The sequence below is a fragment of the Equus asinus genome, chromosome 10 (assembly GCF_041296235.1).
Source record: "Equus asinus isolate D_3611 breed Donkey chromosome 10, EquAss-T2T_v2, whole genome shotgun sequence".
Classification (NCBI taxonomy): Eukaryota; Metazoa; Chordata; class Mammalia; order Perissodactyla; family Equidae; genus Equus; species Equus asinus.
This window is the reverse complement of record NC_091799.1, coordinates 28,613,893-28,633,029: the sequence shown is the minus strand read 5'-3', so window position 1 is coordinate 28,633,029 and position 19,137 is coordinate 28,613,893. Positions and strand designations below refer to the sequence as shown.

The following is a 19,137-nucleotide window of genomic DNA, read 5'->3' as shown; positions in this document are numbered from 1 at the left end:
GAAGAGACACAGTTTCCAAATGCCTGATTGCCACCATTGAAGTGATTTAGCAGTGATGCTCCAAACTCTATTGAGCAAAGAGGGGGATCTTGCAGGATATAGTTTATGTAGTTCAACATAGGTCTTTTTAAAATGGAATGTCAACCTCATGACTTTTCTGAGAGACTTGGAGTTGCAGAAAGTGGAAGATTTGCTTAGGCAAATTTCTTATCCAAGGCATTGTGCACAGAAGAGCCTCTTCTTTTAGTCAGTCTCTGGAAACGCATTTAGGATATAATGCCATTTTCATTTTATGACTGGAGAAACTGAGTTCACACATTCTTGGCTTAATACTATATAGCAAGTTCTTCCCAAACCAAGAAGATCTGAATCCGAGATCTCCCGTTTTCAGAATGGTGCCATAATCCTTGCATACCACATTCTGGTTTTTATAGAGGGGACGTCTGAGTCATTTACTCATTCTACAAATCTGCATACTTTCACCAACACATATTCTCCACGGGTGTTCACTCTTCCTGAAGCGTGCAGGAATGATCCCAGCTCTCAGGAAGGATCTGGAGCAGCCCCGAGGACAGGAACACAGGGGGAGGAATACTGTACATTAGTGGAGTTAATTTCACCTTGGGCTTCTAGCATGCTCTCCACATGCAAACCTCACACCAGATATTTTTATCACTAACTTACCTGAACAGACTGGTAACTCATAATTTGCAATCCACCACTGCTAACTCATTTTGACTTATTAAACACTTGGAGAGAAAAAAAAAGGAACTGATTTGCCATAAGGGGGAGCTTTTGAGTTCTATAAAGAGGGGGAAAAAGAAGAACAAAAATACATTACATATATGTCCCAGTTCAAAACAGACCTACAAAGCCGCAAATGGTCAGATCCTTACCTGTGACTTGAACAGTGTCAAAGGACCTGAATACCTCAGGCTGAAAAAGAAGGCAGGTTAATATTTTTCTCTCATTTTTTTATATAAAACTAAAATCATTTCTAACACCCGACAGAGTATTTTTAAGAGTGTTCAAGAGCATTGAGAGACCTAGTTGTGCTGAGTCTAAAGCTTCGGAAAATGCCTTTCCTCTGCTTGCTTCTGATCACTCCGTGAGGACTTTGGAGACCACGTTTGGGCTAAGTGAAGCCAGCAGCATCGGGGGCTCAGGGAAGAGGAGGATGTTCATCACTGGCTAACTTTAAGGGAATTCCAAGAGGGAAAGGGAGAAGAGCAAAGGGAAGACAGGACAGAGGGGAAAGAAGGGAAAGAAGAAGAGCGAGAGAAAGGGAGTGGAGGGAGAGAGAGTGAGTGAGAAAGAGATTAGAGTGAAGAGCTAGAGGGAGAAAGAGACAGCGTTACAACAAATCTGAGAATCAAGTTTCAAGACTCTTTATGTGCTATAGGGAAGGATGAGGTTTACCAGCAAAGTGCAAAGGGGATCCTGAGAGGAGAGAGAGATTTTTCTCCCGCCAGGAGAAAAAAAAAAAAAAAAAATAGGGAGGGGGTAAAGGAGGGGGAAAAAAGCAAGCAAAACAAAACAAAAACAGGAATGTGTGTTTGGAGCAGGAATGAGGAGAGCTGGGAGGACCATAAGGGGGTGTGTACAGAATTTCATTAAATTGTTACTTTAAGATTGTCTTCTTTAAAAAAAAGCGGGGGGTTGGGGGGGTGGAGGCGGGAGCGAAGGAGGCAAACGGCAAAGTGAAGGAAGGCTGGCTAGCTCGGCCTCTCCAAACTGATTGATTAGTCATGATCCCCGCAGTTTTAACAGGGACTCATTCAATTGGGAAGGTGGAGCGCTCGGGAGCAGATTAGCATACGCTTGTTTACTCATCTTCTGAGAGATTTTTCCCCCCTCTTTCCTTTCATTTTGTGAAGAAGGAGGGAGGGGAGGGGGGACTGGGGGGGGGGAGAAGGGGGCTGTGGCTTGTGTTATAAAGGACGCAAAAAATAAATAAATTAGAGCATCTTTTGGGGGGAGGGAATTCAGCGAAACAGTGTCTTAGAGGAGCTTTTTTTTTGTAAGAGCGAGAAATCATATAAAATAAAATGAAATAAAACAAGAAGGAAGGCAACCAGCTGTTAGAGGGGGAAAATAAGGCAGATAAAGGAGCGGGGAGAGAAATTAATTGCCAACCAGGAGGAGTTGGGCTGTATTTTTCAAAGGTGGGGGGAGTGGAGCACACACCTTGAGGAGGAAAGCGAGAAAGAAAAGAAAAAAGCAAGTGGAAGGGGGGGCTCGCCCAAGAAGGGTGAAGAAGCGAAGAAAGTCGAGGCGCTGAGGCTCCCAAAGCTGGCAGCTCCGGGCGGCGGTGCAGGGGCGAAGGGGGGGCGGGGGGGACCGTCGGACATGCGGCTCTGGAGTTGGGTGCTGCGCCTGGGGCTGCTGAGCGCCGCGCTGGGCTGCGGGCTGGCCGAGCGCCCCCGCCGGGCCCGGAGAGACCCGCGGGCCGGCCGCCCCCCGCGCCCCGCCGCCGGCCCGGCCACCTGCGCCACCCGGGCGGCCCGCGGCCGCCGCGCCTCGCCGCCGCCGCCGCCGCCGCCGCCGGGCGGTGCCTGGGAAGCCGTGCGCGTCCCCCGGCGGCGGCAGCAGCGGGAGGCGAGGGGCGCCGCCGAGGAGCCGAGCCCGCCGAGCCGGGCGCTCTATTTCAGCGGGCGAGGCGAGCAGCTGCGCCTCCGGGCCGACCTCGAGCTGCCCCGGGACGCGTTCACGCTGCAAGTGTGGCTACGAGCGGAGGGGGGCCAGAGATCTCCGGCAGTGATCACAGGTAGGCGAGGGCGCCGGGGTGGGCGCCGCACCGTCCCCAGAGGCGCGCGGGTGCTTGGGCGCGGGTGGCGGGCTGGTCGGGGGCTTGCGGGTGTATCTGTGCGGGAGTCGCTCCGCCGGCGGCTCGGCGGCACCCGAGGGGAGCTGTGAGCCTCGCTTTGCCCCATCTGCGGAATGGGCGCACTCGGAAGGCGTCTCCGCCTACCTCCCGGGAGGAGCACGGAGAACGCTCCTGGCTGCCCCGAGACCCGCAGTCAGTGAAGGCTGGTCCCCGGGGAGCCTAGTGCACGCAAACCGTGTTCAGGATGGTCAGAGGTACTGTCTGTGTTTGAGATGGAGGGGAGGATGACCCAGTTGGGATGCATGTGTGAAGAGGCTCGGGGACCATTGATTTCTTTGACTTTTTAATGGAGGTGACCTCCCTTCGCTTGGCCGCGTTACGCTGAAAGCCTGCAAAGACAAGGTTGTTGTGATCGCCAGGACTTAGAAGTCCTCGAAGTGCCCCAAAGTTGCTCTCTGCTTGATGCCGCCTCTGGGATTCACCCGCTTCCCCCCAGCCGCACACACACACACAGTCCGCCTGCCCATGTCCTGGCTTTTAAAGCCCATTGCCTGTCACTCGGGGCTGAGGCGAGACCTTCCTAACGCACACTCCGCCAGTCTTTCCCCGACTCGGCTGCGAAACGGGGCGCATTTCTCATTTGGGACTTTTATGAGCCCGTAATGAATTTGAGTTCTCCCTCCTCACCCTCCCTCTCTCTCCCCTTCGCCGTTCCACAGCAAAACCCATAGTGAAACCGGACACTTTGCAAGGGTTGCAAACCTTAGAAATGCTCCAACATCCATCCCCCCCCCCCAAATGAATCTATGGCAATGCCTTTAATAAAACTGGGGGGCGGAGGGGGGCGGCGCTGGAGGAGAGAAGCAAAGTTTTGCCTCTTCTGGCTGGGAGATTCCCTTCCTGCACAAACAGTCTTGCCATGTCCTAGGACGTCTTAAATTGAGAGTAGGGGTTCCCCCTTCACTCGAGCCAGGAAACGTGTGGAGGCGTTCTGCGATTCCACCCCTTTACACACACACTTTCTTAGAGGGGAAAGCTCTGAGCTCTTCCGGCAGTTCTGCTGCTCTCTGTCTCGGCGTGGGCTTTCTCAAACGTTGCGCTGACTCCATCCTATTTACATGAAGTCCATTTCGGGGGACCCAAACTCTAGCGCTTTACCAAGAATATGCCCCCAGAGCTCCCACTCCGCCGCTACCAGACAGAGAGCAGGAAAGTGACTTTCCCCCACATCTGACGTCATCACTTGCTATTTTTTCTCTTTTTTTTTCCCCAGGAAGGAGAGGGAAACTGAGCTCATTCACTTTTAGCCCCCAAGTCCTAGTCACTCACAGTGGGGGTATATATAACGTATAGAGGAGAAACCTTATTCATAATAATAATGATGGTGGTGATAATTTAGGGCTGTGGTCGTTATGTTCACTTCTCTTTCGGAACGTAGGGAAGGCACAGAGCCTACTGCTTGGAGATGATTAAAAAAAAAAAGTAGATCTGATTTTTCCTAGTCTTTATTTGTCATACCAATAATTTGGAAGGCTTCCCCTACGGAGGGGAGAGCCCAGGGCTGAATAGGTATCATCAATGAAAAGGTAGTGAATGCATTTTTTTAAAATATATAACACCTGGGATTCCACAGGAGCCTGCTTTATAAATGTCTGTAATTCAGACAAGGAGCCTCTCTTCACACGCGTTCTCTTGAGCAGTCATTCACTCTGTCACACAAAGATTGTGCAGTAAAATACTTTAATTGGATGGGGGATGTTAGGGTGTTATTGCTTGTATAAAATGCCTGGTCCATTTTATGTGTGGAAATAACATTCCTCTCAAAACGAGGGGAAAAAAAAAAAGGCACAGCCTGTCGTGTAGCACGAGAAAGCCAGGAGCTTTTCTCCCGAGGATTCTGGTGGATTTCTTTTCCCTCCCCCAGTTGAGTCTGAGCCAGATTTGGCGGTGTGTAAACACCTGGCCCTGAGCCAGAAAAGACTCATTCTGCGTATCCTCCACACAGTGCAGACTGTTGGACTAAAAAGAACCTGCTTCTCCTTGAATTAAAAAGCAAACAAACAGGGAAGCACTTTTTCAGCTCCTTTCTTTGCGTAAGTTCGGGCTGGGAGAGGCAGGCCCGAGGTGGGCAGTGGGGATGTGGGTGCCAAGCCACGTCCTCCCGCGGCGACCTCGGGTGCCCAGTTTGCTGCCTGACCTCTGCTGCCTCTCTCTGGCTGGGCGTCGCCACTTTCGTAGGAATCCCTAGTCACCTATCTTGAGAGAGAGAGAGCAGGCATCTCTCAGCAGGGACCGCGCTGCTATTTCAGGCAGAGGGTTGCTGCCTTGCTGTCAGGCCAGGCTGCCTGACATCACTCTTTGCTGCAGGATTCAATTGGTTTTCGTAAAGGTCTAATTTTACGGTGCTGTTAACCGGGTCTGTCGTCTGGCAGAGGTAGGCCTTGTCGCTCCTAGTAGGCGGGCTGTGCTCCCAGATCCGCCCGGGATGCTATTTCTGCCCCGGTTCAAACTTCACTGACACCAGTTCAGACAGGCGCTCGGAGATGCAGAGGGAAGGAGTCAGGAGCAGTTTGCTTCTGAAGCTCAGAAAACATGCCTTTTATTTTTCTGAAAGGGAAGAAGAAAAAGTATACGTGTTAATAAATAAAAAAGGAAAGGCTCATGCAGACAAAAACAAAGACAAAGTTAGAGAGTGCCTGTGTGCTGGATACTTCGGAGGGCCCACCAAGGATAGGTGGTCTTTAGGAATCCTTTAAGGCTACTGTGAAAAGGGTCTTCAGAAGTCACCCAGGCCAGTTCTTTCTTTGGCCAAATAGGAAGACAGAGACCCGGAGGGGGGAGGGGTGTGTGTTGGATGACACAGCTCCTCAATGACAGGAACTAGGAGTTAATCCTGAGCATCATGACTTCGAGGCCTTAGCCCCTAGACTGCTGAGAGAGCTTGTCTGATAAAACACTATCACCTCTCACCCCCCACACACCCACCACCCAGGTACAGCCTTAAGCCTTCGTGCACGGCAATTTGGGCTCCCTTTCAAGTCCGGAGGTGGGGGGCCTTCTGACACATCCCTTTGCTTTTGTACCATACCAGGCGGGATCCAGCTCCCTGCCCATCATCCCCAACCATTCCCCCCACCCCCGTTTGAAAGAAAGAGAAAGAAGCAGAAGAAAAAGAAAACAATAGACTCAATTTGCTCCATCGAGCAGGGGCCCTGAGCAGCAGTTAATCTTGTTAAAGTTTCTCCTGACCTGTTAGATAAGTGCAATGTGGACCCCACAAGTGCTGCCCTCCTCCCACCCCCATCCCTTAGTGCCAGAATCCCTGCTCAGAAGGAGAAAAGGATTTACCTGAATCCCGTCCAGCACCTCTGATTAATACGCTTTCCTCTTTTGTTCTAAATGTTGGACTGTTGAGTTTCCTGGCTCCTCTAAGGAATCCTTTTATTTCTACATGTCTGCAGCCCCCACTTCCTACTACCGAGATGACCCCCCAAAAAGAGTGCCCACATTTTACCAACTTTAGAATTGCTGTGACAGGGGAAGGCTAGGTTTCAAGGAGTCTATATACTAACATGGCTCTCCCAACAAGATTTGTAGTCACACCTGGGGTCTAGAACATTGCAATGGCTAAAAACCAGTTTTAGTAGTCAGTTTACCTGTGGAAATCCACTTCTGCCTCTAACTGGCTGTGTGACCTTGGGCAAGCTAGTTGATTCCTCTGGTCTTCAGCTTCCTTATCTATAAAGTGAGGATGGCATGAATACCTATCTCATTAAATGAGCTCACACCTGCAAAGTACACAGAACCGGACTTGGTGGATATAGTAAGCACTCAGTAAACTTCTCTCTTATTATTGGACATCATTTTCCAAAGATCTCAGTCTTGGCTTTATGGACTGGGGACACTGAAGGGCAGGAAGGAAACCAGCACTTCCTGGGTGCCTCCAAGGTCCAGGCATTGTGCTAGGCGCTTGCCTTGTGCCTCTGAGTTTCACTATCACAATCAACCTGGGAGGTGGGCATCATCTATCACCTCTGTTTTACAAATGAGGAAAAAGAGTCTCAGAAAGTTGGAGTGACTTAGTCCAAAGTCCCACAGGCCATTGGGTTGACAGAGCCCAGGTATGAGCTCCAGTCCCAAATGCCTGTTTCCTCTTCAGCTGTCTTTTTAGAGAGAAAAGAGCTGACTCCTGTTCCCTTCTTTAGTCCCACTGCAGAACGTTCCTATTCCTTCTGCCTCTCTGGGTGCAGACCATACACCTACAGACTAAAGAGGACAAAAATGGGTACAAATCTTACGTGGACCCTTGGATTTGACTTAGCAGATCCGTTTTCCCTTCACATCAAATTCTCAGACAGGCTGGGCTTGGAATTTCTGTTGCCGGTTACTTGCTGTGTGATTTGCCTGAAGAGACTTCATCTCTCCATCCCTTGGTTTCTTCATCTGTAAAATGGGCATAATGATATCAGGATATTGCAGTGAAATAAACATGCAGAAAGTACCTGGCACAATGCCAGCTCAGATTAGGGACTCGGTCAAGGGGAGCTGGATCCAGTAAGTCAGTCTGGTCCCTTTTCCAGTTTGCTAGCTTGGCCTTCAGACAGTGGGGTGTGTCTGGGCACTGTTAGGACTTCCCCTCTCCAGTTGCTGGGGGGGGGGGGTGTCTATCTTGAGTATACAGTGTATCTTGGGGAACAATTAGACCCCCTGAAATCCCTTCCTTGTGCTTTGATTTCCTTTTCTTTGACCTAATGGGATGACTCCGTGGTGGTAAAGAGCCAGAGGAAGTCCAGAACTGCTGGACCAGTGAAAAGGAAAACCAGTTATCCTCGAGGGGGAGTATGCACCCTCAGGAACAGAGGCCAGACAGTGGTCACAGTGGAGTGCAGGTCACACATCTACTGTCACATGCCTTCTGCTCCTTCCCCAGATGCCCTCCAACTTCTTCTTTTCCCAGGCAGCGTTCACGTGGACAGATGGGGTGATGGAGGCTGCGTCACCCTTGCCCCTCTGCACAGAGGAAAGCAAACGAGGCTCAGAGGTGTGGGGCTCAGGAATGTGAGTCACGCATGGTCAGCCCAGGCACGGACTGAGCCAAGCAGCTCATTATGGCACAGGGAAACTGAGGACCAGGGTCACACAGGGGCTAAGAATTAAACTATATTCACAAACTGCCTCCTCTCCAAGGGGCCTGGGAGATCATGTGGTTCAGTAGTTGCCTTCCCTGGCAACTCTTGGAATCACCGGCTTTTAAAACATCCTGATGCCCAGGCTGCATCCTGGGATTCTGATGTCATGGGTCTGGGGTTGGCCTGGGTGCTGGTGTTTTTCAAAGCCTCCTCAGGTAGTGTGGAAGGACCACCAGTGAGGAGAATCCCTGATCCTGTCTGATGTGGTCTGATGTGGCCCTGTTCTACAGATGGGGAAGCTGAGCCCCAAAGGGGAAGTAGTCTGCCCTGCCTACTGAGCTGGTTAGTGGGTCAGCCTTCAGAGAAATTTCACTGTCCCATTTCTGAGTGTCCAAGCACCAGGAAGGACTCTTCTTCCATTCTCTATTCTCCTGCTGACCCCAAACTCCTAGGTGCTGTGGCCCTGACATTCCATTTTTCCAGACCCATTCCTGAGTGTGAAACCACACCTTCTCCTTCCACTGCCTCTTTCAAGGTACTAACACTCCCGTAGAGGGCTAGCCCGTTGAATTCTATGTATCTGATTTTAAATGAATCTCTGCACCTGCTTGCGAGGGGAGCCTCTCTGAGCAGAAAGAAGGGAAACTCAGCTCTAAGGCATTCCCCGCTTTGGGCTGGGCTCATCCTGCAAGAAGTGGTGTATCCCTATTCTTTCAAAACCCCCTCACCTTGAGATCACTTTGAAACCAGTACTGGCTGCAGGTGTCTCAGATGAGGAAGAGAGACGATCCCTAGGTATGCCAGGTAGGAGGACTCCCACTATTGCCACTTGTGCCTTGTCTACCTATGGTCAAGGACTCAGGAATCCAGCAGGTGCCTATTTCTCCCCTCATCTGCTGCCCCTTGTATGGAATTTAATTTCCTTTCCCTCAATGTCCCTTTATCTTTCTTCTTACTGCACTGAGGGCTCCGCTTTGTGCCTTGATGTACTTATTGGAAATGCTTATTGAGAACTGACTTGTGGATCTTGGCATCTTGGCTCCTTTGAAGACTTGAAACTGGGACTCAGAAGCTCTGAGTTCAAGTACTGTCTTGGCCTCCTCTGAACTGTGTGGCCTGGGGCCTCTGACTCAACCTCAGGGGAGAGTTTCAAGTGTGGTTACATTCAACATCCCTGTCTCACGAGTTGCCATAGGAACCAGGTGAGACAATGGCGGCAGAAGCTCTTGGCCAAGATCAGAACCCAGTCCACGTGTCAACAGTGGTAGGAGGAGCCAGAAAGTGAGGGATGTGAGGGATTTGTGCAATGGAGGTCATTCCTGGAAGGTGCCTTTATTATCGTTATTCACACTGTAGATGATAAATAGTGACCGAGTTAGCAAATCTTTTCATACCTGTGACCTCACTGGAGTCCTTTGATGTTGGGACTTCACAGGTGTACTGAAACCTACCACTTACTTGCTGTGTGACCTTGACTGCTTAACTGCTCCTCTCTGGGCCTCAGTGTTCTCAGGGTGCACACCCACACAGTGAGGGGTGGGGTAGAATAAGGGCTTTCAAACTGTGCCCCACAATCTTAGGGGTCCCCTGGGGAGAGGTGGAAGAGCAGGTCTCTGCCTCCCCCTCCTTCATCTTATTCTGCTCAAATTTTGTGATTCTACAAGATTCCTTTGAAGGAATGTGTAAGCTGCTCCGTTACAGAGTTTGGACATGGACTGACTGAGGAATTACTGTTAACCTTATTAAGGTGTGATAATGATATTGTTATTATGTATTTTTAAAGATCCTAATCTGTTAGAAATGCATACTGAATAATTTATGGGTAAAATGATGTTATATCTGTTTTATTTGTTTAAAGTGCTCCAGAAAAAAAGTAAGATGTTGTGGGGAAGGCAGTAGATGAATGAAGGTTGACAGAATGATAACGGTGAAACCAGGCGACAGAAACGAACGACTTCAATACATTTTTTGTCTGTCCCTCTATGTATGATTTAAGATTTCCATAATAAAAAGTTTGAAGAAATTAAGAGTTTGGGAGTCAGAGGAGGAGCTGAAGTCTTAGGTTCCTGCGTGTTCTGTGAGCTGGTAGGTTTCCAAATACAGAGGTGGCAACTTGGAGGGGGTTAGGGACTCTCCCGAGGTCACACGGAGATTAACTGGAAGTCAGGATGCAGTTCAGGCTTCAGACACTAGGAGCTCTCTCTGCTCTCCTCTCTGCACACCTGCAGACTCAGCTGACTGGCCATCCTGGGAGAGCTTGAGGGGAAGGAAAGAAAGGCGTGGAGCCTTGCTGGGCAATAGGAAGCTTTTGAGTGAGGACATTATTTGCTGCATGGAATCATCTCACACACTGTGAAGCATTTAGCATCCTTGGTTCTGTGCATAAGAATCCCCTAGGATCTGCCAGTCATTGTGACACTCTAAAACATACTGTGACAATAGACACACACTCACATTTCCACATACCCCTATTTCTCATTTTTCTGGCTCTTTATTTCTCTCCATCTCCAATTGCCCTTGGAGCCTTCTAGAACCTTCTAGAGCCTTGTGCTTACCTCATCTCAGAAAGAGTTGACACCATCAGGAAAGAAGGGAAAGGTGCATGTGTTTACCGAGGGAGTATTTTGTAGTGGTTGATCATAGGACTCAACAGTCAGACTGCCTGAGTTTGAGTTCCTGACTCACCCACCTGCTAGTTGCGTGACCTTGGGTGAGTTACTTAATATCTCCAAGCTTCACTATTCCCATCCGTAAAATGTGGATAATACTGGCTCCTGCTTCATACGGTTGTTTTGAAGATTAACTGAGCCTCCATGTGGAAAATGCTTAGTGATGGAATCTAGACCATGGGTGAACACCCAGTAAACGTTAACTCATACTGGTATGTGTGTCTGGCTGTTGCCACACATTATTTCTAATTCTTTCAATCACTCTATGAGTTCGATGTGCTTATCTCCTTTGGCAGGGCTGGAAATTAGTTTTTCCTCCCTTACCACTCAGGAAAGATACATTGCTATCAACTTAATGTAAAACAAAGACTAAATAAAAGACGGAAATGTAACCACTTTATTGTTTCATGTTCTAAAAGCAATGTATTCTCATTGCAGAGAATCTAAGAAATATAGATCAAACAAGTAAAAATTTGTCCATCCCCTGCCCAGGCATTCAACAAGTATTTATGGAGTTCCTGCTACATACCAGGTACAGTTTTAGGCCCTTAATATAGAGCAATGAACAGAAGAGGAAACTATCCCTGCCCTCAGGGAGTTTATATTCGGGTCACATAACATTAGGTGAATGTTTATGAAGCTAAGTAGAGAAGGGCATCTGGGGAACACTGTGTGGGGTGGGGTTGCAGGAGGAGTGAGTTTTAAATAGGGTGCTGAGGTGAGGCAGTAATGAAAAGGGGCATTGAAGGAGACCTGAGAGTAGACCCAAGGCCATCTAGGGAAGTCCCTGGTGTGTTGGAGAAGGAAGAGCAATGGACTAGGAGCTTGGAGATGTCAGTTCAGTCACCGGCTTGCTGTGTGCCTTTGGACAAGTCACTTTCCTTCTTGGGGCCAATTTTCCTCACCTGAACAATGAGGGATCCTTCTGGTAGAGATCTCCTAGGATTCCATGATCCTAATCAGAACCATCCTAAGACAAAATTGCAAAGATGGCAATAGTTCTAGTTTTCTTCTCTTTTTTGGTGCATTTTCCACCACTAGGTGGTGCCTGTGCCTGTCCCCCTCAGGGGCCAAGAGCCCACACACTTTCTGCTTCCTCTTCCCTGGCAATACTTATGTTTGAAAAAGGACATGGTGTTCCTTCTTGCTGAGGTATCATTGACTGATAACTTTGAATGCTGCTCTTCCATAGACATAGATACTTCAGTGTCTCCCCGGAAAGCTTTATATTAAAAAGCAAAGTACCAATGGGTAGAATTTCAGTCAAAGACTGACTGAAGACATTATTTAGGGAATATTGGTACTTCCCAATAGCTGGAAACCATCTCATTAATAACATTACTAATAATAGCTGCCATAAATATCACTTACTTGGCTAATGGTTAGAGTACTCAAATTTTGTAATTTCTTACTATATAAAAGTCATCCCAGACAACTTCCTGGACATCAGAGTAGGCCACTGGCCTTTTAGTCTTGCTTACCATTTTAATCAGATGATTTCATGAATTAAAATACTAAGACTCTGGAATCTGTAGCAATCTGTTAGCCTATTTTCCTTCTGGGCATCCTCGGTACTGTCATGGATAAAATACCTCTTGCTCCCTTTTGTTCTCCTCTCTTCTCTCTCTCTTCCTACTTCTTGTACCTAGCACATTTACTTTGGCCACTTAGATTTTTTCAAACAAGAGAAATAAAATTTGTTTTCCAGTATTATTTACCATAAACGCAGTGTCCACAGAACCTGTAAGAGTAGGAGAGGTGACCGTGTTTCAGTTTTAGAGAATCTGAGAAGATCCCAGGTTCCAGTTCCCTTGGAGGAAACAGAGACAGAAAGTCTAGGAGGTGAGAGGTCACATCTTGGGATCCAAGTATCTGGATTGGGAGAGTATGTTACTAAATACAGTGCCCTGGTCCAGCCTTTTGCCTTCAAGAAGCTTCTGGTCTAACCCATACCTATCACCTTTATGGTCAAGAAGTTATTCCTATATCTGTCCCATATCCTTCTTTCCTTAATTCCTGTCGTTCTATAAACATGAAATGTGGCTGGGCAGAATATGAACAAATGTGTTTGTATAGAAGGGGTTATTTCTCCTAGTGAGATTGGAGATCTTTCAGCTACAAAGGCTGATGAGAAATAGAGGCAGATATGACAACAGGCCAATAAGGAACAAAATGGCCTTGTTCAAAGAGATGCAAAGTACATAGACAGAACACATAAGAAACGAATACACACTGTACTGTTTTGTGAAGCAACATTCATGTCAGTCCAAAGAACTGAGGTCTGAGAGAGTCAGCAGCACTCATCTAAGCCATTCATTTCATAGGTGAGGAACTGAGGGTTGATGAAGGAAGTGACTTGTCCAAATCAGTGACCAAGGTGGGTAAGATCCTCTCTCTGTCTTGTGAGTCTTAGGCCAGAGCTGGATCTACTTGTCTCCTGACTTTGCACCCCATCCCATGGAGTAATTACCATCTTTGCTGCTGAGCATCAATTATCTCCAGACTCTGCTGTAATACAGACTCATAGATCCAACAGTCCCCTGGAAATGTCTGCATGCACTTCAAACTCAACGTGTCCAGAGCTGAAGCATCTTTCCATCAAAATTCCTTGTGTCTTCATCTAACATCACCCACTCTAGATATATTACCCATCATATTCAATCAGTCATCAATTCCTGTCTATCCTGCCTCCTTAACATTTTTATAGCTAGTCTTCCATCTTGTTAGCTTAGGTCCTCTTCATTTCTTGATTTGACCACTTCATTAGTATTGCAATGCCCACTTCTCTGAGCCTCAGCCCCTGCACCGCCTTCAACCTATCCTCCAACATCCGACAGTTAGATCTTTCTAAAATGCAAATCTAACTCTATCACCTCCATAGAGGCCCTTCAGTAGTGCTGGGATTATTTGCAGTTCCTCCAGATCCCTTAGACTTTTTATTCATATCATTTTCTTTACTTAGTGTGCCTCCTGTATCCCCATGCACCATTTTGCAGAACACTTAGCCCTCTATAAGATTCTGCTCAAGAGTCTAATCTTCTTGAGAAGCCCTCCCTGACTCTTGCCCAAGTATAACTGGTTCCCTACCTCCGTTATCCACCTGTCTTCACTATACCCTCTGCATGCATGTACCAAAACACCTGGAATTCTTTATCACATTTAATTATGTGTATATTTGGGGTCATCTCAACTTCTCCACTGTCTAGCACAGTGCCTGGCTTATAAAGGAGCTCTATGTATTTTTGTTTAGTGAATGCATGACTGAAGAAGAGAACTGGCTAAGTATCTAAAGATTCTGGGAGAAAGAGCTCAGGAACCTCAGGCATGTTGCATTACGTAACCAAAGCACATGACCTACCCTGTGCGTCACACTCAAAAACATTACACAGTGGTTAATTCCATTTCCCCTTGAGCAAAGAAGTCAGAAGGAAAAAGAAGCCTGGCCTTCCAAAACAGAGAAGGGAGGGAGCAGCGTATTTAAATGCCTCTTCAGCTCACATTTCGGCCTTTCTAATCCAAGCCACATTTCAGCCTTGGTCTTCCCCAGTCAGCCCCTAGCCTGTTTGCAAAGCATTTGTTTTGTATATGCCTTGCAGCACATAATCCCAAGCTCTGCTCTCCTCTCAGGTTTCCCCTCTCCCCTTATCAGGGTCTTACTGGGCCTCGAGTGTCCTGGAAGTCCTGTCTGTTGCCTTTTTCATCCGTTTCCCTCCTTCCTGATAGGGGGGCCCTTCCGTCTGCTTCTCTTGGTCTTGTGAGACCTTGTGGTGACCTCGGGATCTGGAATCCTCTATCCACTGTTTATATACCCTTGGGGGAGAGTACGTATTCTCAGCAGTAATAACAGTAATAAAAGCAGCTAGCTTATAATGAGCACTTACTGTGTGCTGGCACTGTACTGAGTGCTACTCTTTGAACCCCTCTGAATTAGGTTTAGAAAGTTACATGACTTGCTGAAGGCCCCACAGCTAAAGGGTGGTGGAACTGGGGTTCAAATATAGGCCACTTCAATGTCATCTCTATCCACAGGGCCTAACGCACTGCTTGGAACACAGTAGCTGTCCAGTAAATGTTCCATCAGAGGATGAATATATGAATGAATGAATGAATGAATAGATGGATGGTTGGATGATGGTGCCCCCAATGGCTAATGCAAATATTTAGAGATTGTAGGAGGAGAAAGGAAGACAAGGGAGGGAGGGAGAGAGGGATCAAGGGAGAGAGAGGTGGAAGAAAAATTTAAAGGAACGTTATCAGAGATTGGCTAAGAAATATCTTTGATATGCAAAATATATTTTATTTGCAGGTGACTTTTGAACAAAAAGGCCATTTACATCCACTAGAGTGTTTCCCACCTTTAAGTAGTCTACTGGGAGATATACACTTATTTCAAAGATGCTCTCTGCCAAAGACATTTCTAGATTTCTTTTTTGGGAATCAAAGCCTGCGGCATGTTCCCCAAAACGTGCTCCGTGGAGACACAATGTCACCCTCTGAGGAGAGCCCTGATGCATTCTGAGCAAATCTGGGACATTTGTAGGTGATTGTGCTGCATGAACTATGGGGTTCTGAGTAGAAGAACGACTCTGGAGGAACAAGGCTGATTTGTGACATACTCTTGATTTGTGATATACTTGGAGCCGATGAAGGCTCATAGAGCTGGTATAAAGCTCTCAGGATGACTCCGTTACAGAACAGCCACACTGGGCTGATTAGATCTTATCTGCTAAAAACAAACAAATACCATATCTTCTTCATCATTTCCCCAATGATGGTAGAGTCTGATTTATCAAATCTGCTCAGTTTACAGATGGAGAAATTGAGGCCCACGCAAATTAACTTGTTAGATTAAGCTAAATGAGTAAAGTTAGCAGCAAGTTGACAGCAAGAATGAAACCAGAATTCAGGTATCTTGACTCCCAAGTCAGTGATCTTTCCACTGAATTAGTCTTTTTGGTAACTTTCCTTAAGCATTTCTTATGTGACAAATCTCTGTCCTAGGCATTCTGTGAGATTTAATAGGAAATGGCAGTTTAATAGGAGATAAATCTTCCTTCCTTCCAACTTTCCATCCTTCCATCCATTTAACAGATAGTTATCAAGCAATTTTTATGTTCTTGTGTATTACACATTGAGCTAGGTGATTGGGATTAAAAAGAACAGGGCACAGTTCCATCTCTTGAGGAACTCCCAATCCTAGTGGCGGAAGCAGACTGGTAAACAGATGCATGACATCATGGTAACTTCTATAACTAAGCAATTAATAAAGTCCTGGGGAAACACAGAGGCAGAAACACTGTGTTGTTGAACACTCATGTTTATTATGGAGGCTAGAAAGTGCTTTGAGATTTTAGAGGCATAAGAGGTCCCTTCCACCTCGAAAGGTTGAAGACTTGTTCATGAAATAGGTGACGTGTATGTATGTGGAGTGTTCACCTTGTCTTGCTTGTGGATGTATCATGCATGTCATTTTAAACGTAGAACCATAAATCAAATTCAAATAATAAACACTTTTTGATTCATGCCTTGACTGAGGACATTGACCCAGAGTAGCTTTTAGGAATGTGACACTAGAAATGATTGGACAACTCAATCCATCACCATCCAAATCAAGTCTAGCAGCCCCTTCTATTCCCTTCTCATTGCATTTGTCACTCTATTGTGATGGCCTTCATACTTTTCTGTCTCTCTCCACTTATCTCCAAGCTCCTTAGGAGCAGAGACCACTTCGGTCTTCATTCCTACCTTTTCACTTTATCAGCCCTGCCAGTTGGTGCTCAGTAGACTTTGTTAAATGAATTGGAGATGGCTCCAAATAAGGGAGAAGACAGGGTGAGTGAAAGTGGTACAGTGAAGTGGGTGCTTTGAGACATGATATCATGGATCTTAGGAAAGACCAAGCAGTGAACGCATGCATGTTAGGAATGGAATTAGCCGGCAGATATGGCCTTGGGCTCTCTAAGCTGACCAGTTACCTGTGTATCTTCTTATCACCTTTCCCTGTCACTCTGCCTCCCTTCCTTTCTGCTTAGCCAGTGTACCGTTCGGTTGGCTTTAAGTCCTTTCCCCCATTGTTTTCTCTCAGCTTCTCCAACCTCATCCCTAGAGATTGCTGCTGAAGAACCCAGTGTAATTGTGTGAGATGTACCTATGTTCTTTCTGCAACCTTCACCTGAGCCTTGGAGACCTCCCAGAGGATAGGAGAGCAGAATGATGGCAGGAATGTCTTCCATGCTCAGTACACCCTCCCAGGGCTAGCACACTGCAGGGGTTCTACAAATATTTGTGGGTGGATTTCTAGATGAATAAATGGTATAAATTCACAGTGCATCTGGTCCAGTCTCCTCAGTTCACAGATGGAGAATCTACTGTCCAGAGAAGACCAGGAAATCATCACAAGTTCCATCCCAAATTAGAGACAGAGAAGTACTGGATCCCAGTTCTCCTGACCATTCCTTCTGTCCTGCCATATTGTCTGGGATTTGGGCCTAACTCTTTTGAACGTGGTCACAAAGATTTCAGATCATTGAATCCTGTAGTTGGATAGTACCAAAACTATCCTTTTATAAGTGGGAAGTCTGAAGTCCAAAATGGGGAGACATTTGTCCAGGGTCCCACAGTGAGTAGTGACAACACCAAGAAAACCTCTATGTGTCTCCATATAGTCAACAAATATACAGTGTGTGCCTGACACTGTTAGAAATGCAAGAGTGAGCAAGACAGAGCAGGTCCCTGCTCTCCTGGACTTTGTATTCTTGTGAAGAGAGACAGACAACAAACAAGTAAGCAACTATAAGGATTTATGTATTAATAATGATAAGTAATAAAAGTGGTGCTATAGGGAGTGACTGGAGTAGATGGACATTGATTTAGGTGACAAGGCTGAGGCTTGAATGACAGATGAAAAGGAACAAGCCATATGAAAAGATAAATGAAGAAAGTTCTAGAAAGAGATAGAACAGCTAGTGCATAGACCACGCAGCAGGGCAAGTCCAGGATGTTGAAGGAACAGATGAGCAAGCTGGGAGACGTGTGTGTCTGGAGCTGAAGGCAGCCCAGGTCATGGAATCTAGATTTTAATCTAGATGAACTGGGAAGCTGTCAGGGAGTTTCAAACAAAGAAGTTACAGGATCTGGTGTAGGTTTCTGAAAGATCACTCTGACCTCTAGATGGAGAATAAATGTCATGAGCCCAAGAGTGGAATCTCAGTTATACTATTCTCATGATGTGAGTTGAATGTTATGTTATTATTTTAGTTAGGACTTAGTATTTTGGTTGATAGCATTACCCTTAATTTCCTTGCTAATACCATTCCCAACTGAAATACCTGAATAACAGAAATATTTTAGATCAACAGAGGAGAGGAGGGTTTCTTGCACTTTCGTCTAGGAGAACTTGAAGAGATTTGTGAAGACCAAGACATTTTCTGTAAAAATTTGAGGCTATGCACATTTTTCTGGGGAGAGGGTCCAAAATTTTCATCAGTTTCTTAAAGGGATCTATGGACCCCCAAATCATGACTTAAATGCCTAAAAGCAGGAGGCATACGAGGTCATTTCCTGAAGCCTGTTCTCAGCTGTAAAATCTGAACACTTTAGGAGATCTGTGAAAATGAGAATGTTGATGTTGAGTTGTCATTTCAGACTGAGGAATTGCACTTTTCTTCATCTGTACCCTTGTTGGAGTAAATAGAATTTGGGACTTTTTTCCCTCTGAGGAGAAGTTAGTTTATTCCTTAGAAATATAATCTACAACTTTGTTTATTCAAACTGTGGTCTCTGAGTTTTAAAAGTGAAGCAAGTTCATGTCAAATGTGGCCTGAGGTAGTCCTGACCATAATTATTCACTGCGGACTTTACCCATGAATCTATGAATCCAAATATCCATCTACTATTCCATCCATCCAACCATCTACCCTTCCTTCCTTCCTTCCTTCCTTCCTTCCTTCCTTCCTTCCTTCCTTCCTTCCTTTCTTCCTTCCTTCCTTCCATCCTTCCTTCCTTCCTCCCTCTCTTCCTCTTATACCTACATTCCTCCATACCTTCATTCCTCCATCATTTCACCTCTTCACCCTTCCATCAATGCATGCCCTCATCCATCTACCCTTCCATTCATTCCATCTTCCATTCACTGGGCTCAATGCTAGAGCTTCGGCAAGAGTTAGGAGGCTCCAATTCTTGTTCTTATGCCACTGTGAGTCCTTGGAAAAAATCCCCTGAGACACCTCCACTGAACCTTTTGCTTCTACTAGGGTGCAGTTTGAAAACCCCACTTCAGAAGTTGAAAACTACCTTGAAAAAATTAAAGTACTCTAGCTGTGTAGTTATATAATTATTAGTATTCCTGGTAGTGCTCTGAGTCTGGGTCTAGACTACTGGAGTCTCCTTTATACTAATATTTTAGATCAATAACAGCTTCTCCTCTTAGGTCAAGAGGGGTAGGAAACCAATAGAGAATGAGAAATAGAGGCAGGGTTCTCTGGGCAAGGGCAGGCTTCATAAAGGGAGCTAA

General features: G+C 46.4%; 1 protein-coding gene across 1 annotated transcript in view; it reads left to right on the top strand.

Annotated features, from left to right (window-relative positions):
• Window positions 1-1,936: 1,936 nt before the first annotated feature.
• The window catches only part of PAPPA (pappalysin 1), a 240,734-nt gene continuing 223,533 nt past the window's right edge, over window positions 1,937-19,137 (top strand). Inside the window, exon 1 of the mRNA XM_014830350.3 lies at window positions 1,937-2,767. Within this exon, the coding sequence (XP_014685836.3) occupies window positions 2,350-2,767 (418 nt within the window). The 5' untranslated portion in view covers window positions 1,937-2,349. The remainder of the gene's footprint in view (window positions 2,768-19,137) is intronic.